Consider the following 24169-nt stretch of genomic DNA (forward strand, 5'->3'; position numbering starts at 1 on the left):
AGCTTCTCACGCTGCATGTCTAAGTTACTAACAATACTCAAATGGTCCCTGGTATTAATTGATGCTCGTTAAATCAATGAGGACATTGTTCCATGTTGGCGGTGAAACAAAAATAGCGATCACCTGCTCAACACAAGTAGAAAGAGAAGAGAAAGTGTAGAGGGAGGGAGGGAGGTAGAAGGAAGATGAAAAGAGGCAGAGAGAAATTTCCCCAGTCTCAAGGATCCAATCCCGAAGGGGAGGACTCAATGTAGCCTCTAGTTAGCCCTCACACACCCCGAAGGATGTCTTGCTTCATCATTGGGCTTGTTGTTGCTCCTCGTCGGGCCGGCGCTGCAATGCCCGACGGTCCCCCGAAGGGTCTCTTTATCGGAGGTCTTTTAAAGAGAAAAGCCGTAAGGTGAATGCGGGTATGTGGGCAAAAAAACAATAGTGGTGGATCCGAGAGGTAAGTGATTGCGTGCGTGCAGGGTGTGTGAATAAAAATGCCTAGGGGTGTCCAAAAAGTATTAGTTTTAATATTATGGGGCCCCTGGCAAAGTAAAAAGACCAAAAGGTCACAGGGTCACTAATAAGCGCAAGGTGCTAATGTGACTTTAATAAAAGGTCGACATGTTTCACGCCTAATATGCCCAAGCGACGGAAAAGCTCCGGAAGCTTAGAGGGACTAATGCTTTGGAAGCGGGAGTCCCCAAAGGCGCGTTCCCTTCACCTCCGACCACCTCTACTTTGACCTGCAAAAGCAAGTGTGGCCTTCTAGCATTCTGGTGGTGTGCTGTGATGCTACTTCCACTTGATGACTACATGTGTGCTCTTTTACTCAGGATCTCCAAAGTCGGAGGCATATTTTTACAAGCTGCACCTGCATCTCATGCTTCACAGCACCAACCAACCTCCTTGAGCGATCTCCAACTGCGGGTGGCAGGACAGTAAAGTTGTGGCACCTCCTATGCCCATCACAACTGCAAGGCTGAGAGAGCTGAATGCTTTCTTCCAATGCTAATGTCAACAACTTCCTTGCACACACCATACTCCACTCCTAAGTCACATGCTGTATCTACGGATCCCCACGTTGTTCTGTCTGCCATTAACAAACCATCTTGGGGATCTGTATACATAGGCGTCAGATTATCTGTGTATTGTATTTAAGTACATGCATAGGATAGGTGTTTGATTCCACCTTTTTTTCCATTCCACATGTACACGTTAGCAGCCACTTGTATGCGACTACTGAGAATCACATAGAAAACTCTACCCTTGCTTTGTCCACTTCCAAGTTAACCGTTATAAGGGCACTGATTTTATCACGATTAGACGACAACAACAACTCCTTACTCTTGGGTCTACCAAAACAGACTACTGAAAAGCTGCAGGCACTCCTGAACGTAGCAACAACATCATTGCTGGGCCTGAGCAGGAGAATATCAGTCTAAGATCATTTATGTACACTCCGTCAACTTCTATTTTGCAATAGATGCCTCTGTAAGGCTCTCTGTTTATGCCACAATGCGATTTATAGTCTGAGAAAGAACCACATGACCCCTCTGCTTACTAGTTACACCCAGCTTAGGCATTAAGAGCGGCATCACAGTGTCAGCTTGTCACTCCCAATTTTAAAACTTTGAAATGGCGAAAGTAGGAGGGTGGATACTTTCTGTAGTCAGCCTGAAGGCATGGAATATGATGTCAGAGCTCAAGCAAGTCTCCCTAGTTTAAACAAGCATTGCAATGGAATAGGTCTCGCAATTGCGAGATTTTGACCCACTGGCATTGTAAATGACAATGCCTTTTATATACGGGTTTAAAAAACCTGCAACAATAAAAGGCATCGCTATTTACAATACCAATAGGTCAAAGTTTCTAAAATGCGAGACCTATTGCATTGAAAATGCTTCTTCTCTAAATTATAGTGCATTGGGTTTCAAGAAACATGGGAGATGGAGCTGGTTATTGTATTAATGCACTCAACCACTAGAAGGACTTGAAGCAACGTGTGTAAACGCTGCAAATAAAATGCGTAAACTTGCACAAAATTAGGTTTAGAACACTTCCACTCATATTCTGAATTTAGATAAACTTTGATCGTCTGTTATGAATTGGCTGGAACACCGTAATTTTGTAATTGGGAAGCAATTCATTTTAAGGATATTCCAGGATAGTTATTTAGATATGGTCACACTTCATTTTTATTAGTACATTACCTTGTAATATCGGGAAAACTTTTCCCTCATGCTCTGCATTACCACATCAACAATGTTACTGATATCAGAGTTTTGCTCCACGAGTATGATAACATTGCTAAGAATATGGAATAATAGGATCCTCTGGGCTGAGGGGAATTTAGTTAAGTACAAAGGATCGCACATGAGCTGAGGGCAAAAAAAAGATAAGCCAAAGAAACCCTTAATTTTGCCCTTTTGTGTAATTATGAGGTGTTCATGGAGAAACTAATAACACTGTCATGTGCAGTTGAGTGAAACAAATGCATTGGTTACAACCAGTGGTTTAACACGGTAGCAAGGAATGTCGAGCATCACTATCATAAAGTTAGGGAAAGTAGGCAGGGATAGAGCAAAATAAATATTAAAGAGATGAGAAGTAATAGTGAATGAAGTGAAGGAGAATGACCAGTAGGGCTTTAGAAGGATGTACTGAATTCCTTGAATAATTAAAGGGGTAGGGATGTAGGGTTAATGCAGAATTAAACACATTAAACAAATTAAACCAATTGTATGGTACCTTGGACAATGTTTAGGTATAACTAGGCTTTCCTGTTTTATGATTCTATTTATTGTGAATTCTGGTGGAGTTTTTGCCGTGTTTTCCAATTTCTTTCAAAATTTGTAAAAATCAGTGGTTATCTGTGTTCACTCTTTTTTTTCTCTGTACAAAATCACAGAAATTGGCTTTTTCCTGTGCTTATATTTCCTTACTTTCCTCATTCATTCCTATTGTCAATTATTCTTAACTTCTTTCCTGCTTCTAACTCCCATCTTTGTACCTTTCCTTAAATTTTATCTTTCAAGTAACTTTTCATTGTTTCTCTCACCTACCCCTCCCTATCCAATTTCCCAGTTATCAAATTCATCTTTCCAGCGGTCCAGTCCCACCCCATGTCATGAATGTGCACTGGTGGATATTGTTTTGCACCTCATTAAGATTTGATTGTAGCAGATAAAATATTAATTCTGGGCACTGAAAGCACCTACCTTTCAAACCGTATTACCATTTTTTGCACTAATTTCAAATTGCCCTGTTCTTCGTCTTAAAGATATGAAACAAGAAGTGGGTTAGATGTATTATTATTCTCTGATCTAGGTGTATTCCTGCTCTTGCTGGTCATAGGAGAGAAACATACTGTAGGCTCTAAGGAAATTTGGTGACAACAAACTGTGATACTGTATAGAAGCAGAATAGGCAGTAAAATACCTTCATGATCTGAAGGATTCCTTGGGCCATTTGTCTGCGCAGGTCGCACCATGAGTCAAGTTAGATTGATGGACCATATCTATGACATTTTGTGTTTACTTAAGTCAGCACATTGATTTTATCGAGCATGTTGGTCTTTGTTTATTTCTAAGAAGTGTGGCAACAATGTCTCTGCCAGGCATGTGAGAGGTGCACAAGGCACTTTAGCTTAGTATTTCATGCAGGAGTTGCTAAATCAATTGAGGATTTTGAAGGGGGAGACCTGAAGAACATATTATGAACAAGCCAGAGAGACTTTGAACCTTGTTTATCTGCCCTGAAAGCAAGTATAGCCCTACCTTTATTGGTCAAATGGCAGTGGGAATAAGCTCATAACCACTATATTGTGCCTTTTTGGCATTCACTACTGACTTTGAGACAGTGAATTATACTATGTTCTGGGTGAAGTTGTGAGGCTGGGGAATTTCAGAGTCTCCTTACACTACTTCATACTTTATCCACTGAAACATTAGTAAGAATACATCGTGGGACTGAAAGATATTTACCCGTGAAATTGATGCACATTGTAGTGCTAAAGGGGGATGTGTCTTGATCCCCAAGTCCTTTTAGGTATTGATGATCACGGCTAATTGGCACTCTAAAAATCTACAGACACTGAAGTGTCAGTTTTCTTTGATCAGTTAAATAGGTGTGGAAATATACTAGATGCAACCTCATTTGTATAACAACCAAAATATGAAATACCAATAAAATGAAAAAATATTAGACGATAAAATGCGATGGAGGCATCACATTGATAAAATACTTCTAAACCACAAACGTGTCACAGGCATACTATCTAAAGAACATCGCTCCTCGCAGACCTGTGGCTCCTGCCCTTACAATTTATGCAGCAAAAGCAGTCAGTTCAGCTCTATATGGAGCTGAACAGTGGGGTTTTGAGAATACTAAAAGCATTTGCAGGTCTGAACATACATTTCTAAGAGATTTAGTGATGCTTCCTCGAAGTGTGCCATTGAAACCGCTGTTAAAAGACATGGGTAGGCATTCTTTTAAAGATATAGCTAGGCTACGACCCCTGTTATTCTGGGCCCGCTTATGTCGAACCCCTGAATTATCTAACTATGCCGCCGCGCTTACAGAAGTCATGGCTCTAGATGTTAACCAAAGAATTAGTTGGGTGCTCAATCTCAAAAAATCTCTTGTTGCACTAGGCCTCAAGGAAGCATGGGATACGCAAACCCCTCCTATTAAGGCCGACCTCAAAAGACGCTATTGGGCTTGGGTCAACGCACAAGAGCTTAGCAACTTAAGAGCAGGAAGGCTGACAGAAGAGTTTTTTCTCCATAAGCAGCACTCATTTTTAGAACCTTACCTAGATTTTATCCAAACACCTCGAGATAGAGCACTTTATATACAGTTTATGGTAGGCTCACTGCCGGTTAGAGAGTTAACTGCGAAATAGAGCACCCCACATCAGACACCATTAGGGTGCCCCTGTTGCAAAACACCGATAGAGAGCATAGCCCATTTCATGTTTGCCTGCCCTGCTTATAAAAGCGCAAGAACGAGATGACTTAAACCCATTTGCAGAGAGTTGAGTACGCGCGAATATCGCACTGCTCTACGTATTGTAAATGCTGATGCGGACTCTCTTTACTTGTGGTGTAGCCAAGTATCTTGGTTGTGCTTGGATTGTAAGGTTTAAATTTTTGCGTGGAGATTTTTAATGAATTATGTTTCTATATTTTTAGTTCTATGGTTTGCACAAGATATATTGCACTGCCACTTTATTCACTGTTAGTAGACTAAGAATAATCTAAAGGGGAAAAAAGAAAAAAAAAAAGGTTTTTATGTGATGAAGGGCTTGTAATGAACTTTTATAAAACGTCGACCCAAGATTATTCTTGCTACAACCACACTTTCTAACTTTCAGGGCAATTAGAAATTGATGAACTTAATGTTTTATTGGATTCTATATTTTTAAATTGATGTTTCTTTTTAACATTTTTATGGCTTATATAAATTGAAGGATGTAAGTTTGGAAATGCTTTTAAGATATTGGTTATCGAAATAAAGCAACTTTTGAATTTGAAAAAATATTACTAGTGATAAATACGTACAGAGCAGTCATAAACTCATAAAATAGGGGATTTTGCATAATTCTTATAAAGGTTAGTGGTCTGTACTTGAAAGAAACGCTTGATCCGTCGCAAGGCCAGGCTCATTTAACACAAATTCGACAAGTGGAGATTCGATATCTGGATATTGTGTCCTCAGTATATGACGGAAATGCCACAGATGTCCATTAAAAACGTTCAACTATTGCAGGCCACGTTAAAACAGATGTATTGAGCTTGATTTCTTCTTACAATTTTGCCTTTTATATTTATTTATTTATGAAACTTATAAAGCGCTCAGCTACCCCCAACGGGGGTGTCCCGGCGCTAGGACAGGCGACTGTTGCAGGTACCAATAAAGGCTAAGGGTTGGAGAACAGCCAGGTCTTCAGGACACGTTGGAAAATTGTTTCAAATTCAGCCATATGCAGGGACAGTGGCAGGCTATTCCAGGTTTTGGTAGTAATTACTGCAAAAGCTCTGCCACACATTCTGGAACGGCGGAAACGGGGAGTCATCAAGAGGCGGAGGTGATTCGATCTAAGCGAACGGTTGGACTGGGAATGCTGAAGTCGAACTCTAAGGTAGGCTGGACCCCGACCCTGAATTGCTCTAAAAGCCAAAACCAGCAACTTGAACTGAATACCTTTAATCACTGGAAGCCAGTGGAGTTTCTTCAGGTGGGTTGAGATAGAGTGGCGATATAGGATGTTACAAATCAGCCTTGCAGCCGCATTCTGAACAATTTGCAAGTGGTTGATTAGTAGGAGCCCCTGCATACAGACTATTTGCATAGTCTAGATGTGAGGTGATCAGGGCATGAATAATGGATCGGCGAGACTCCAGAGGTAGAAAAGGAAGAATTTTACAGAGCAAGTGTAATTTGTCAAAACAAGCCGAGGAGACCTGGTTTATTTGAGATTTACAGGATAACTCATTGTCAAACCGGCATCCAAGATTCCTAGCTGAGTCCACAGGTTCTGGAGGATGATTCAACTCAGATGGCCACCACAATAGTGGTTGAGGGTTTTTTTTAAATTAAACAACAGCACCTCAGTTTTGTCTGAGTTGAGCCTAAGTGTGTTTAATGACATCCAAGTGGATATGTTACATAGACAGCGTCTGAAATTGGAAAAAGCTGATTCAGAGAGGTCTTTAAATGAAAACACCATTTGTGTGTCATCAGCATAAGAGATCACTCTGACTCCACAGGATTCTACCAATGTGGCCAGAGCAGAGAGATATACGTAATAAAATAGTGGGCTCAGAGCAAGGCCCTGAGGGACACCACAACTCAGGGGTTTCGCCTCGGAAACAAGTGGCTGAAGGGAAACTTGTTGAGTGCAGCCACTTAGGAAAGATCGAATCCAGGATAGAGGATTTACCTGAATCCAGAGACTGTAAAGCCTCTCAAGCAAAATAGCATGACAGACCGCATTGAATGCTGCGGACAAGTCGAGAAGCACGAACATCGTTGTCTCACCTGCATCCACGCATTCGCAAATGGTCTCAGAGACCTCAAGAAAAGCAGTCTCAGTGCTATAACCGGATCTAAACCCGGACTGCGAGTCATGGAAAAGATGACGGGACTCAAGATAGCTAGATAGTTGCTCCTGAACTACTTTCTCCAGGACTTTTGGTAGGAGAGAAATAGGGTGGTAGTTTTTAAAAACAGAAGGATCAGCATCAGATTTTTTTAAAATAGGTATTAACATGGCCTGTTTCCAGGTCAAAGGGAAAATCCCAGTGTGCAGGGACGAGTTCCAGATCAAATGCAAAGGAGGAATGATAAGGGGGGCTAAAGAACTAAATAGTTGTGCCGGGCAGGGATCCTTTGGAGAGCCTGACTTGCAGGTAAGACGTTTTTGTAGTGATGTGTCAATAGGGATCGAGTGAAAGGACGTGAATGCATCACCATTAGCTACCACAGTGTCTTGGACCGAGATGTAAGGGGTGGGGATGAATGTTGAGTATATGTCTAGGATTTTGTCATGAAAGAAATCTGATTGCCCATTACAAAGCTCCTGGGTGGGAGGGATCGTGCTTGCTAAGGCGGGGGGCTTAGTAAAGTCTTTCACTATTTTAAAAAGGGTTTTTGAGGAGGTACCGGCGGTGTTGACTTTGGTGATAAAATACTCCCTCATTGACGAGCGGTTAAGTTTATGAAAATTCTTAATGGCAACTTTATAGATTAGTTTAGCCTCTGGATCATAAGATAATCTCCAGCTCCGCTCGAGTTTCTTACAACACTTTTTTCGGCATGCAAGACCGAGGTAAACCAGGGGGATGATGGTTTTTGTCTAGAGGAGACAATGGGTTGCAAGGGGGCGACGGTATCAAGGGCTGAGATGAGCCAACTATTAAAGTTAGATACATCCAGTTCTGAATCACTTGCCAGCTGCAAAGGGGTACAGGAGAGGGCAGGGGCCATGGTGTTACAAGTAATTTTAAACCATTTCCTACTAGAATCCCGGGCCATAGAAGAATTAGTCGAACAAGAGCGTATATCCAGCTAAACGGGATTAGGAAATGGTCTGACCACGTGAGGGGTATAGGCGGTGCTGCGGTCAGATTAGGATTGTTAGTAAACAGCAGGTCCAACGTATGGCCGGCCCGATGGGTGGGGCCGCTAACCCGTTAGGTCGAATTAAGGCCTTCCAGAGTTTCTAGGAGCTGGCCCGCTTTAGTGCAGTGAATGTCATTCACATGCAAGTTAAAATCGCCAAGGATCATAAAATGTGGATGTTTAATCAACAGGTCAGCAGCAATGTTATAAAATTCTAATAGATGTTGAGGCGGGGAACTGGGGATCTGTAAATGAGAATTCCAGCCATGGCTATGTCAGGTGCAACAGAAATGCTAAAATACATGGCTTCTAAAGGGCCAATGTTAAAGAGTTTCCTAGAAGAGATTTCCCAGCTAGAACGTTGGATCACTGCAATCCCACCTTGTGGTTAGCCTGGTTTACTCCCACAAAACGATAGTCAGTGGGGATAGCTAGATTAAGGTTGGGGTTGGAGAAATCCCTGGACCCACGTTTCGGTGAGAAACATTATATCCCAGGCATGGGTTTCCAGGAGAGCAAAATATCAACAGAATGGCGAGGGAGAGATCTACAATTAAGTAGACAGGCTTTGATGGAGGGGGAAAGAGAAGATTGCGCCTTTAAGAAGCCAGGGAAAGTCGAGGATACCATGGGTGGAGCAGTGGAGTTAGCTTAAAAGTAAATAGACAGGAGGAACATTTGAATTGAGCCGGGGCAGTGCAGCACCTATCTCTCAATTCAAGCAGTTGAGTCCTAGACCATAGGATTCGGGGACCCGGGGGGGGGGGGGGGGGGGGGGGTCAACCGGCAGCATGGCTGGTGCTGGCCACGGAACAGGCGCAGGTGGGCTTGCCTTTGGCACGCCAGCGGCACGCCAGCTGCATGCGTCCGCTGCGCAACGAGAATGCCATGAATTAGGTAGTGAGCGGGTGCTAGAGCGCTAACCCACTAGTTCCGCCCCCAGGAGAGACCGGAAGAAGAGAACCAGGAAGTCCCCGACACCCTCCACAACAAACGGACGAGGGATAGGTATTTAGAGTCCAATGGTTTAAGAGAGACAAGGTTTTACTGTGGAATATAGATTGCCTCTAGTGTGGCAATCCCAAGAGTTTGGAAGTGGCATGAGGGACATTATTAGCACTTTTTAGATCCTACTTTTCCTAGCCCATGAAGTGGATGCTTCTAGACAAGTGCAATTCTAATGGTAGGCAAGGCTTACTTTAAAGGAAGCAACGCTATATTTCCAAACGTGTATGTTTTGATCTTTTAACATAATGACCAAATATTAAAGGAATTAAGGACCCTAAGCCTGTACATAAATCTGATATTGCAAGACAACTTACAAACCTAACTACTAGTGTAGCTATGCGACCAATGGTCCAGTCATCCAATATGGGTACAGACCTCCATTACTACTAGCAATTGTGTTATGTACAATTGAGGAAATGTTCCTCCACATACACGTAGCTCTCGTATGTTCCTCCACATACACGTAGCTCTCGGCAATACTTACAGGGTGGGCCACAATACATGTTTTAACATGCTTAAGTCCTGTGAATATCTTTACTGGAGACAGGCAAGAGGTAGAGCTGCTAAATATTACGTTATCACTGGCAAGGGCGTCCAGCTGTCCAAACATCTTCTGCTTGAATTCCAAAACCTCTGGGATACATTCCTGGAAAACAGAGGAAACTGAACTCAGCTTCATATTTTATTATCAGCAGTTGATAGTAATTTGTATGCGTTCACAAAACTCTTGCTCAATCAAAGTTATGCATGTAAACATTAGAAAAGCTTACAATGAAGGTATACCACACTGGTTCATGAAAGCAGTGTTATCCCTTGTCCTTTGGTGGGCTTCCATATTCCTTTGTTTTTCGCTTTTTCCTACCTTTCTAACACAGATCAGTTATGAATATGTTGAGAGGAGACCATAAGAATGGGTTGGGAGAAAGAGTGAGCCAGACAGAGGAAGTAAGAAAGACAGAAGAAGGGTGTGAGATATGAAAGGGCTTGTTAAAAAAAGAGGACACAGCTCAGGGACAGAGGAGGTAGATAGTGAGGAGAGAAAGAAAGGAAGGGAGTGAAATTCGATGGTTAGAGAGAGAAGCAAAGAGTCAGATGGAGTCAGGGGAGAATGCAAAAACAGAGCAGAAGACATGCGTGAGTGTGTGCATGTGTGCCTGTATGTGTGTGCTGGTTCTGTAAGAACTGTCTGGCCGAAAATTACAGTGAGCACCTGATGGGTAGGGGGTCCACGGACAGCTGCCATCATGTTTTGTCAGGCGAGCTTGCATGACACACAAGGCCCTTCACAGTAACACCCTTTTGTACCTAACTCAAAAACTGGAACTCTCTGATGGTAGCAGATCTTCTAGGAATTCCAGCACCCTGCTGCTAAAACCTCAAAAATTCCAAAGAAAGAAAACATATAATCGAGGTTTCTCTGGTATTTCCCTGAGAAGCTGGAACTTCTTGCCTCTGGAAATCAGACCGAATCCCTCAACGGCATCTTTCACAAAAGAAATGAAAGTACTACTGATGAATACCCTCTGATCTGAATTTACCTACTCCCACTCGGTTAATGTAAAGAAAAAGGGTCCCCTGCTACAAAAATATTTGCCCAAGGCAGGGATAAAATAATTTAACTATAGGAAAAACTCAGGCAACTAATGATTAATATCATAAACCTTGAGGCACATACTAGGAACAACGTAGAGACAAGAATTACATGAAATAGAAAAATATATTCTTATTTATTTTTATGATAAAAATAGAGATAACAGTCTATCTATAATATATTTGTTTTTACAAATACATGGTCATTGTGACTGTTAACAAAAACAGCAAATCATTAATAAATCATGCCTTAAACAACAATGCATTCATACTTTACCAACCTCACACACTAATGCTATGACACATCTCTCTTACAAATTGATGGGAACAACAATCAATGTAATTATACATTATAAAGCAGACTGATTATTAGGGTAGTTATTACATAATAGTGGCCTGACTAAATTATCATTCATTATTCACTACTCCCACTCGGTACCATTTGTTGTTGATTCTTCAACAAGATGGTTTTTCTCCTCCTGTACGGACTGAGTGGCGCTGCTAGAATGTGTTTCGCACTTGATCCTATGACTGTTCTCTACATCACTATTTGTTTTTTGTTCATATATGCTCCTTTATATCCTTTTTGCGGTTCACAATACATTGTTCCTCTTGTATACGCCAGTATCTTGCTTATCACTGTTGTTGTTACCGACCCACTTGCCTAACTCTTTTTGTCCTTGATCATTTGAAAGCTCACTGATACCCGCCTGGGTCATGTCCGCGCTATGTACAACTATATATAAATAAAAATGAATGCTGGCCACACAGGTTACAGGAGAGATAGGTTGTTCTATCCATGCGGCAGGGGTGTCCAGAGGTTTTACATAATGGGAAGGTTGAGGTATGGGCTCTTTTTACTAGATTTTTCAGTGATGTGGATTGTCAGATTTGTTGCTAGTTTGGTGATGGCAGTGGCATAACAAAACTTGAGTAAGCCCCCCTGCAAAATACATACAGGCGGCCACCATGCTCCGGACCGAGTCAGGAGCTCTCAGCCGCCGCCTGTACACAGTGCCAAGGGGGGCGCCTGCAGCTCGGCCCTGCCTAGCAGCGCAGGGGCTGCTGGGGCTATTTATACGCCTCTGGGTGATGTCATCAGAATTTTGTATTTTAGAATGGAGAATATTATTCACATTCGGAGCCCTATAAGAGACCCTTTGCAATTCCTACAGGCAGGGAAATTTTTAAGTATGGTGGTAGGAAGGGTGTCAGGCAGTTTCTTTGGGCCCTTGGCACCGCAGAGAGGGCAATAGGTTTGAGTTCCAGGACGGAGTGGCTTTAAAGGAAGAAGGAAAGTAGTGGTGTTGAAGAATGTTAGCGATAGTGCCCTCTTGCTGGTAGAGACGCAGGCATCTCTGGGACAATGAGTCTGTAGGAAAGAAGAGGTACTGTGCTGCCCTTCCGACATCGAAGGAGTCATGTTCTGGTTCACCTTTGGTGGCTTTACAATGTACACATGATTACTGCAATGTGCGTCGTGGGGGAGTGGAAGATGGTAGAATGCCACCCACAAGTTAGGACTTGACTGGGTAGGTGGAAGAGCTGGGGATGATGGAACTGGATTATGATGTTGAGGAATTGTAAGAATGGAAGACTGTGAATTGGCACGAGGAAGGTGAAAACTTTGCAAGCACAGAGGAGATGTTGTGGGGTTGGAGGATAGTGGAACGAGGTGCATGGGGGTCGGAACTTTGGTGCTTTGCAGGATATTGTGGTTTCAATTGAACATACAAAGGGTAAGACAAGAAGAAGAACAAACAGATGAACAGATCTGAGATAGAACAGTCGGCACTTAACGGTTACAGCAAGGTATGTCTGATTGGTGTCTAAGATTAAATCAGTAGGTATTAGTGAGGGAGATAATGATTTGTCGCAGCAACAATCAGTTAAAGGTGCTGCAGTGATGGACAAGACAGTAAATAAAAAGTTACTTACCTTCGGTAACGCCTTATCTGGTAGAGACAATATCTAGCCGCAGATTCCTTACCTTTGAATCATCCCAAGGAGCAAGACTGTATCCAGACATTTTTATACACCAGTACCTCTGTGCGTCGGTAGAGGGCGTCAAGCAATTCCATAACGACGTTGTCCACTGGATGTGATTTTGAGTCGATATAAGCCCTCCGCTGACGTCAGTTTCTTCTGCGACTACATTCCGTGGAAAAATGCAGAGCCAGTAAAGAAACTGTTATGGAAACAGTGTGCCCGAAAAAAATCTTCATTTGGAAAAACGTTAATATTTATTTACTTTTTAAAATATATTTTATTAGTTGATTAAAAGAAATCTTTTATTTTTACCAATGAAAGGTACGAGAGCGCATAAAAAGCATCTGGAAAGAAAAGGAAAATCAGTTTGCGGAGTAAGTGCTAAGGAATTCGCGGCTAGATCTTGTCTCTACCAGATATGGCGTCACTGTAGGTAAGTAACTTATGCATCTGATAGAGAAGTCTAGCTGCAGATTCCATACCTTTGAGAATGAGCTACTCAAGCAATACCATCCCCGGAGGAGGGTCTGCGAACCGATCCCACTAAAGATCCCCGACTAGGCCATCGAAAAAGAGAGAGATAGATGCCAGCTGCCAGGGAGGGAGGTGAGGAAGAAGACATCCCACCAGAAACATCGAAACCCATACGGAACTAAAATTTGCAACTGTGCAAAAACATAGAAAAAAACACCATGGCAGAACAATAAAGAAGAGTTGGAAAGAACACTCCATATAAACATAATACTACATCGCTCCCCTAATATCAACTGGGCCAAGAGAACTGGGGGAAGGCCAAGGACAATAGAAGAGCAAGTCTCAGTAGCCAGGGTAGGAGGTGAAAATAACCTTGAGGAGGGAGGAAGGCTTAAGGCCAATAGCCTCACCTAGTTCAGACAACCAATAAAACTCCAGAGGAAGCTGAGCAGCGTCACTCATGTCATCACTGGCTCCATCAAAACACTGGTCTCCCAAGGTAAAAACAGTTGGGCGCCAAGAAAAGGTAGCCTAGGGTGACCAGCTCTGCCGACGCAGCTCAAGACATCATGCGGCATCGATGTGGTGACACCTCGACGTCCGAGAGGAGAGATACAGTCGCAGGGATTGGCTCCATCGACTTCAGAGCAAGCTGAACCGCGTCGCAGGTGGAACCCCAATGGGGTGTGCACCTAAGCAGAGACTGATCTGACCACTGATCCAGAGGGCCTCACTGATGCTGGGGGAGTCCCCGCCTACGTGAATTCAGTCAAGGCTCCTCTGGCCTACTTGGGGCAGAGACGCGCACCAGAAAGTGGCAGAGACCCAAATATAGCATGAAGGTTGAGATAATATTCATCAACTGATCCAGAGTTGCTCCGGTGCCGGAGAATACCAGAAGGCATGGGGTAGACCCTTGCTTTGACTCTTCAACCCGAGGACGTGGAGGGGCATCAGAGACACTGTGGGTACGTGGCGAAAACAGGGAAGGCCGCGACTTTGAGAACGACGAAGGACGAGTGCAGGAAGGATTCCTGGAGCACTGGCTTCTCAGAACAAGAAGAAAACCATGACTGACGTGGGGCCCGAGAACACAACACCATCAGGAGAGTCATGTGGCGCTCCCAGAAGCCGGAGACAGGCGTCCCACTCTTCAGAGTCATTGTGAAAACCCAGACACCACATACACGAGGGTCGACATTTGTCATCCACAGCACCCGGAGGACACCAGAAAAAAGCACACTGTGTCGTCGCCAAATGTCGAGATGGGCCAAATATGGCCTGAGGAACTGCTCTCCGGATCCGTGAAGAAGCGTGAGAAGGAAGAAACTGACATTGTTACAGATCCGTTTGACGCCCTCTACCAACGCGCAGAGGTATTGCTGTAGAAAAAAATCCCAGATCCAGTCTGGCGTCTCAGGATAATTCAAAGGTAAGGGATCTAAGGCTAGACATCTCTATCAGAGAATAGAGTTAATCTCAGATAGGGTTACATTAAGGGAGGAAGCTGAAAAGTCAAAAGAAGGAGATGGTGCTAAAGTCCATGAAGAGAGTACAAAGAGAGTCAGATCAAGAAGGGTGACAATAAGAAAAGGACTACAATATTGAAAAGAGATTGGCTTACATGGGTATTGCAATACCCATGAGAGTTCATTTGTCAATCACTACTAAAGAAAAAGATCTGGACCAGGTATTCTTTGCTGTCTATAAGTTACTTCACAGGGAGGAGAAGAGTTGTAGGAGGAGGAGTAGGAGCTTGCAAGGTGGCATAAGATACTGGATGACACAGAAGTATACGCCTCTGCTTCTTTGATATATTTCAGTGTCTTCCAGGACAGACATTCTGAGAGGTGCATGGCATTTCTTAAATGCATGGACATGATCAGGAAATGCCAGTTAGACTTTGGGGGTTTAGCCTAATTGAGATAGTAAGAGGAATTTATGACAAGATTGAGAGTGTAGACGGAATGCAATGGGAAGAATTGGCCGGTACTGAATTTAATTATATCACTACTGGGGATGGAGCCAAAAACGCAGCTGTGGAATTTAGGCTAGTTCCACATCTGTCTAGACCACAGGTTTGTCAGTAGACAGCTTGTTCAGACAAAAACATCAGTGCATAATGCTTCAGTTGATGCTGGATTAAACTAGTGAGACAAAGTAGTGAGGGAGAGGTACTGACAAAGTGTAACTGTCTGCCTTTTAAGAATCCACTTTGATCACCATAAATAATTTTCTTTAAGGCTTTTATAAAATCGAATTTTGTAGAACAATTTTGCTTATTATGGAAACTGCCCAAGAAATAATAATAGTCGAGAGACAAGAAATTGAATGCCTTGAGAAACAACTGAAGGATAATGTGGCAGTCGAGGAAGCTAAACGCAAGTTAGATAAAATACAAGATGTCCTTTCTGGATATAAAGAATATTTGGTGAATAAAAAGTACAATAAATTTTGCAAAGTTTCAAACAGATTGTTTACCCATACTGACAGAAGGATTATTATGATCAACCCCATACATACAGGTCACAATTTTAGAAACAGTCATTTTAATAGGAATAAAAGTATGAAGAAAAATGTAGTTTTTTCAGATACTTCTTATAAAAGGTCTGAATCAGAAACAGATAGATGTCAAGAAACATGAGGAAGAAATGACACAAGGAATGATGCAGCTGGCCATAGTAGAGACTACCCCTTTTTTTAGAACACCACCATAGAAGACAACCACAGACCATCAGAACATGAAGGAGAGGGAGAGATACAAACCAATTTAGAGAAACAGGGCAGAGAAGATCATATTTGAGAACCAGGAGCCAGAACGATTGGGATTAGAAAATAATAAGGCATCCGTTATCAATCTTTCATCAAAAATATTGACAACGGAAGAGACGTTAGTTCTAGAGAAGGGATTGGGGTTTGCTCCAGGGGCACCGGTTAATAAGTATGAAATTGAAACCGATGTGAGAGATCTCTTTAGGAAAATTAGAATAAAAACGTTCTTTGAGAAGAGCCCATAAATTATAACAAATCTGGATTACAACCACCTTCTACATGGACCCCGGCTAAACATATGGTGGGTCGAGAGGTTGATACCTTTGAACGATTCATTGAAAAAGGACTGGAAGATTTTTTGAGTAAGAACTTATGGGTCAAGAAGAATCTGCCATATGTTCAACAACAAGCTCTGAAACAGCTACAAAATTGAGAAAATGTAACCATTAAACCTGGAGATAAGGGGGAGAGTATAGTAATCATGGATACATAGAATTACAATAAACAACTGTAATCCTTACAAGATGTGGAACTTCATTATAAAGAGTCCAGCAGAGAGGAATGGAATAACGTGAAAACTGGGGTAACAAATATACTCAGACTACCTAGAGAAGATGACATCATATGTAAGGATGAATATAGATTTCTTTTCAACGACCATCCAGTAATACCAGCCCTTTATGGGCTCCCTAAGGTACATTAAAGCATTACTGATCCACCTATGAGACCAATTGTAGCTAGCATTAATTCTGTCACAGAACCTCTCAGTAAATATGTAGACGGTTTCCTTAGGCCTAAGGTTATACAGCTTCCATCCTATATCAACGACACGACTGATATGATTCGGAAAATTGAAGGAATTAAGTTTTATCCCACCCGGGAGTGGCTGGTGTCTTTAGACATCGAATCTCTATACACTAATATACCTCAGACGGATACAGTAAAAATTGTGAGAATTTTTTTTACAAACTGATAAGGGTGATCTGTCTCCAAATCAATAATTTTATTGTTGAATGTACAGAAATCATTCTGATGAATAATATTTTCTTATTCGGCGACAACTTTGTTTGTCAGATAAAAGGGACGAGAATGGGAGCTACCTGTGCTCCTAGTCTAGCCTGTCTATATGTAGGTATGTTTGAGAACAAGCATATATATAATGAAATATCCCCATATTATGAAAATGTTAATAATTGGTCTAGATTTATTGATGATGTCTTTTTTATTTGGAAGTGTGAATAAGAAGATCTGAGTTAATTTGTTGATTGGCTAATCTGTGGTGATGCCAACTTAAAATTCACTTCCACCATGAAGTTATGTTATGTTAACTTCAGTTTGTGTAGCGCGTAATCACCAACAGGTCTCTTAGCGCTTTGAGAAGACCAAGGTCCACCAGCAATCGCCGATAAGAACTAGGTGGATGATTTAGACTGTGCCCAGTCCCTCCTACACAGAAGAGTCTTTAGTTGCTTCCTAAAAGGGAGGAGTGTGGATTCTTTACGAAGGTTCTCAGGCAGTAGATTCCAGAGTTGGGGAATTAAGACAGGGAAAGCTCTCTGCCACCTTTAGATGCGGTTTTGGCTCGTGGGTAGGTCAAGAGGCCTGCCTCGGACGACTGAAGAGTACGTCCCGGTGCATAGTTCCCCAGGCGCCCCTTGATATAGGCTGAGGCCTGGCCATGAATGGCTTTGTGAGCAATTCAAAGGCCCTTGAACTTTGCTCTCTGTTTGATCGGGAGTCAGTGTAACTTACACAGCAAAGGAGTAGCATGAGCCCTTCTAGGGAGCCTGAAAATCAGCCTGGCTGCATCATTCAAGGTCACCTGTAGCTTGCTGATGAGTTTCTCAGGGAGGCCGATGTATAAGGCATTGCCATAGTCCAGGCTAGACACGATTGTGGCAGACACGATCATCTGTAAAGTGGCAGGTGAGAGAAGGGGGCAAGTTTACGCAACTGTCGCTTTAAACCACAGGTGCCGACCACAAAAGCTACTTGACTAGCCATAGAGAGATTGGCATCAATCTTTTTGCCCAAACTTTTAACAACAGGGGCTGGCGTAGGGGAGGTGCCAAGCTCCTGTGGCCAGAAGAGGTCGTTCCAGGGGTTGTTATTAGAGGACCTCAGTTTTATCTGGGTTGACTTTTAACAAGTTAACTGTCATCCAGTTCACTGTGTATCTGAGGATGTTTTGCACAAGAGAGTGGGCTTGAGGGAAATTCTCGATCTGGAGGATACGTTGGGTGTGATCCACGTAGTTAAAGACTTGACGATCCATGCGGGCCAGAGCTGCCACCAGTGGCTGGAGATACATGTTAAAAAGGAGCGGGGACAGTGCTGAGCCCTGAGGGACGCCACATGTGAGGGTGCCACTGTTCGATACCTGCTCGCCCAGTTGGACCCTTTTGGACCGCCCTGACAGAAAGGAATCAAGCCACTGGTGAGAAAACCCACGGATGCCCAAATCGGCAATCCGGGCCCGAAGTTGTGCGTGATTGACCGTATAGAACGCCGCTGACACATCTACCAAAATCAGGTCGCTCGTTTTTTTGTTATCGGCCATAACTCTCAGCTCGTCAAGCACAGACAGCATCACCAATTCAGTGCTATGGTGAGCCCTGAAGCTGGCCTGCCGCACCTGAAGTAGCTGGTGTTCCTCCATGAAAGATGAAAGTACTCTGAGGACATGTTGCTCCACCACTTTCGCCAGGAAAGGGAGCTGGGAAATGGGCAAATAGTTTTTCATATTGGCCACATCTGCCCCAGGTTTCTTCAGCAGGGGAATAACCCTGGCCTCCTTCAGGCTGGAGGGCAAGTAACCTGTCTCCAGGGAATGATTAAGTAGGGCAAGAATCTCCCTCTCTAGCCCGGGAAGAGCTATTCGAAAAATCCTCGGAGGACAGGTTTCTGTTCAGACTTCTGGCTGAGTTCTTTTAGAATTATAATGGTTTCCCTCTGTTTGTAGCGACTGTAATTCTTGCCTCATAGTATTTGGCCTTTCTGGATATAATAACTTTTTTATATAGGGCTAGCATAGTTTTATAACTTTTATAACTTTCAAGCGCGACTGGGTGGTAGGATTTGCGCCATCGCCTCTCGGCTTGGCGGAAGATTTGCTTCCTTCCCCTCAGGTCCGCATTAAACCGGGGGGCCCATTTGCCCTTATCTCAGACTCTTTCCTTCCGGGCCAGTGCCACCTGATCTATGGCTGCTCTTAAGTTGCTAGTAAGGGCCTCACTCTCCTGGTCGAGGTTATCTTTCGTAAATTTCTTAGGGGAAGTGCTGAGCAGGGTGCCTATTAGGTTATCTGCCTCAATTTTGTTCAAGCTACGCACCACTCTCCATTCAGGAGGTGGGTGCGACATGAGTCAATCAACATGTGCCTTTCTTGACATTACTATTAAAGAAAAGGAAGGCAAATTATAGGTTGAACTATATTCCAAACCTTCTAATAGAAATACGTTATTACATCATACAAGTAATCACCCTAATTGTCAGAAAGACAGTATCCCTTTCAGTCGATTTGTCCACATCCTTCGAGATTGTACTGAGATGCAGGACTATACACATAATGCAAAGATCCAACAAGAAAAACTAGTGGCTTGTGGTTACCCTAAAAGGCTGATCAGACATTCATACAAGAGAGCAAATGATTATCATAGTGAAAGTCTGTTTGAAGAAAAAGAAAAGACAATTAATAGGGATAATAATATTGTGATGGTCACAAATTTTAATAGTATTAGCAATAGGGTGAAGAACCTTAGCAATAGGAATTGGTTTCTCTTAAATACTATAGGCAGTGCGCCTCTTCAAAAACCTATATTTGCATATAGGAAAAATACAAATGTACGTAATCATTTAGTACATACATATAAAGATCAAAAAGGCAAATATCAGAGTAGCATTGTAGACGGATCAACACTAACAGGTAATTTTCCATGTGGCTCTTTTACCAACTGCAGCTCCGTTATTAAGCAGAAAAACATAGAACTGAACAGAGTTGGTCATTGGATAAATGATCTAGTAAACTGCAAGACTAAGAATGTCATCTATCTCATTATCTGTCCCTGCCAGAAAGGATACGTAGGCGAGACAGGCAGAGAAGTGAGAATGAGATTTAACTAACATTGATCTGCCATAACAACGGAAAAAAGAAATACCCCCTTGGTAGAACATTGGGTAGACCAAAAACATAATGACAGGACATCAAATGGTTCATCCTAGAAAAAATACAGAGATCGATCTGAGGTGGCCATTTAGATAAAAAGAGGAAGCAGAGAGAACAGTTCCTTATGTCTAAATTCAGCACATATAGCCATGGGCTTAATAATAGGGATGAGTGGGAGAGAATAATAGGTTAAAAATACTGTTGATAAGGGGAATGCCGTAATAGAGAGAAAAGGAGGACAGTATATATATATATACACAAGAAGGTCCAATGTTCAGAATACTGAGCTATCGGAATTAAATTGTCTTTCATAGTAAGGTGAATATATAAAGACATAGATTAGCATAGAGTTTGAAATATGTTCAAAATGTGGATATAAGTATATAGTAATTAGTAGGCACACTTCTTATTACTGCATCCACATAAGGAAGGAGCAATGAGTTAAGAAAAGTTCAAACATGGCCGTCACTGTTTTTTAAACATACGCTTGGATCAGTTATCCCTTATGAATTGCTGAATTTTTTAAGTGAATACAATCGCACTTTGGTGACGTTACCAATTTTAAGAGTCGATATAGGTTAAATGATATGGTTATTAAGAAGAATATGGAAAGATATAGAGAATAGTCACATTTCATTTTTAATTTAATTTACTTTATTGTACTTTAGATGCATTTACAAATGGCCACCACATCTGGAATACATGCAAATATCGGTGGATATCGCGTTGAAATGTTGATCGATATGAGAGGGTCTCTTGTAATTAATAATATTGTATTAAAAGTAAAGAAATAAATAGGTTTCATCAAGAACCCGGGATATATTTAAGATTTATGTATTAAACAGGAGTCCTCAGCCTGACTCCATCATGGCCACCGATAATTCTTGAGTACGTACTTTGACGTGTATACCACTGGAAGTGTATTTATACACTCATTATTAGCGACCCGGTAACTGAAGAATTTATAATTTCGGAACAGCGCTATGCTGATGAGGTAAGCATGCATTACTGGGTCGACTAAACCTTAAGGGGCAATAGTGATTGAAGATTATGTATCCCAATATAGTTATATGCTGTAGAGTAAGTAAATAGATAGCCACCCACAGGGGGTGTTAACACAATATGGTCAGACCAGACCTTTTTATCAACTCTTTTGGGGGACTACACAAAGACATACGAGATGGGACAATACATAGCCATCAATTACCTTTAAGGGAACATGAAGTAAACGCTGACCCATATCTACATAGAAGGGTCCTTTGAGTATACAGTCGAAATATTACACCCGATTGACCGGTTATATGACATATTACAAATAATAGTGGTCAAATTATACGTGAATTATATAATTGTGACGAGATTATTTGGGTCTCTGATGGGACAATATAGACAGCAATTAAATTGTAGTACATAACAAGATGCCTAATAAATAATTTGTTATATAATTCATGTAGGCAACCCTGGATCTTAGAAGACCAGAGGTCTTAAGGATTTGATAGAATCACTTTACACCATAGAATGAATAAAAATCACTACAGACGTTATGGGAAGTGTGAGAGTATACCCTGTTGTAAATTCCAGCAGGTATTTGTATGTCCTGCATATTGGGACATCGTTCATATTAGTAATTTTATTACATATGGGTTTCCAACAAGTAACAAATACGAGCACCACGAAGGGAAGCTATATTGAAATGCTGACCATTTGAGCCTGTACCGTTATCAAATAAGTAAGTGTCCTAGAGGGCCAAACATGAGGACTAGGAGGGTACATGGTCATTGTAGATTTCTATGGTCCACCATAATGATGGTCTCATTTAATTTATAGGTGGAGACTACCAAAACGGGGCACGGTCTAGAATATACCACATATACAGGAGAAATATAAACACCTATTACGTTAAGTGGTCAGAAGTGAACGTGATCCAGGCCCAGTTGGTGAACCTTATTAAGTTGATATTGGCGCAATATATATTCATCTATAGGATTTTTTATTCTGGGAACCTCTTTCTTAAATGCATATACTATATAACTTATTCGTTAGATTCAAATCCACTATGACAATAGTGTGCACTGTACTAACCAAGAGATCTAGCCAGGATTTGTATTTAATGAGGCTTTCTATCTGTTTCTGTTATCTAGATCAAACTACTGTTTTTAAATGTGTTTTAAGAAAACCTTTTAGTTTTGAATTTGTCCTAAGAAGGTGGAGACTAATCAGACAATCCGCAGAAATGCTGCGTCGACATTAGTTCAATTACGAGTATTTGAGTAATTTGTAATAAAAGGTTCAGATTCTTCTGATGGTACCATTTTTATATGTAAATGAATAATCTTTTTAATGTATGCTATGTGAATTGATTTTATCAAGGTACTTTTTGTGTATATGTACAATTTAGTCTATTAGGGCACTGTAAAAAATTAAAATAAGTGTGGAACCTGTGTAATTTCTTCCTATTATGGATAAATATTATAAATGTGTTTCATGAATGCAGTATAATATATATACATTTTTATACTAAATTATTTTTATACATTGAGAAAAAAACAAGTCATTTGTTTGTTAGATCTAGATGTATACATTCCTTTATACATTTTAGGTTCAGTGCACTCTGTTTGATCATGTTATGTTATGTTATGTTATTCACTTTTATTAGGCGCACAGCTGCCCCAGCGAAGGGGCGTCCTGGCGCCTGATCAGGTACACAACACAACAGGTCAAGGCCAAGAAAAGAGAAATCAGATAGCAGGGGCAAACAGATGTGTTTTAATGGCGCGTCTAAAAAGAGTCAGGCTGTTTAGGGCGCGAATATGTAAAGGAAGGGAATTCCATAGATCAGCCGCCAGAACACGAAAAGAGCGTCCTCCCATCCTACTCAGCCTGAACCTAGGCTTAGTCGCCAGATGGTAAGATTCAGACCTGAGAGACCGCATGGGGACGTAAGGAGAAATAAGGCCCGCCAAAGCAGGGGGAGAGGAAAGCTTCAGGATCTTAAATGTCAGACAGAGAGCCTTAAATTTGATTCTCTGTCTGACCGGAAGCCAGTGAAGGGAGGTCAGAACAGCAGAGACAGAGCCTCGTCTCGGAAGGCCAACAATGGCCCGTGCAGCAGCGTTCTGCACCCTCTGAAGCCTAGTAGCCTCAGCCTGGTTGACTCCAAGAAGCAAGGCACTCCCGTAGTCCAGCCGGGAAAGAATAGAGGCCTGAACCACCAGTTGCCGAGTGGGGGGGTCAAAGAATTTGAGGACTGACCTCAGCCCTCGCAGAATACCAAAACAGGTAGCTGCTGTCTTCTTTGTATGGCTGGTATAAGAAAGATTGGAATCCAGCCACACCCCCAGATTTTTAACTTCGGCCGCTGGAATGGGGGACACCCCGAGTTCAGAAGGCCACCACTGGTCTCCCCAAAGTTCCGCCTGCTTCCCCACAACCAGGACCTCGGTTTTCTTAGCATTAAGCTGTAGGCAGTTGCTACGCATCCAGCTAGCCACAGCTATAAGTCCTGCACGGAACCTGGGCGCAGTCACCTCAGGGTCCCCACTGAGTGTCACCGCCAGCTGCGTGTCGTCGGCATACGATGTCATGGTAAGGCCACATTGCCTGACGACAGCGGCCAACGGTTTCTAATGTCATAGGTGAACTAGCAATAAATAGCACAAAAGGGATCCTTTGCTTTTGAGTTTTTCTAACTACCCAGTCCCTTCTTGGCTTAATTGGGGTGACTCTCTCTTTTGAGTAGTTCAGAGGGTCAACCGAGCTTGGGGATATCCATGATTGTAGCCTTACCCATGGATGATGTTACGTTCCACATCTCCGCACCGATGGATGATGTTACCTGCCCCGTCTCCGCACAGTCATACAGGGCACTACTGGAGTATGTTTTAAGGACGTCAGTAAAAAACACATCAGGCCCAAGAGTCTTATTGCTCTTTAGCACCTTTAGTGCAGACCTACCCTCACCCTCCTGAATGGAGGCTTCTAGGTCCTCTCTTTCTGGTATAAGCGTAGGCAGTGTGAAGTTCTGAATGTATTTAGCAGGAGAGTGGGGGAATTTAT

The 24169-nt window shown here is 42.3% G+C and overlaps 1 protein-coding gene across 1 annotated transcript in view; it reads right to left on the bottom strand.

Moving 5' to 3' along the window:
• CRYL1 (crystallin lambda 1) overlaps positions 1–24169 on the bottom strand; it is a 640631-nt gene that overhangs the window by 160894 nt on the left and 455568 nt on the right. Inside the window, exon 4 of the mRNA XM_085621561.1 lies at positions 9608–9769. Within this exon, the coding sequence (XP_085477687.1) occupies positions 9608–9769 (162 nt within the window). The remainder of the gene's footprint in view (positions 1–9607; positions 9770–24169) is intronic.

Source organism: Triturus cristatus, chromosome 8 (assembly GCF_964204655.1).
Source record: "Triturus cristatus chromosome 8, aTriCri1.1, whole genome shotgun sequence".
Lineage (NCBI taxonomy): Eukaryota > Metazoa > Chordata > Amphibia > Caudata > Salamandridae > Triturus > Triturus cristatus.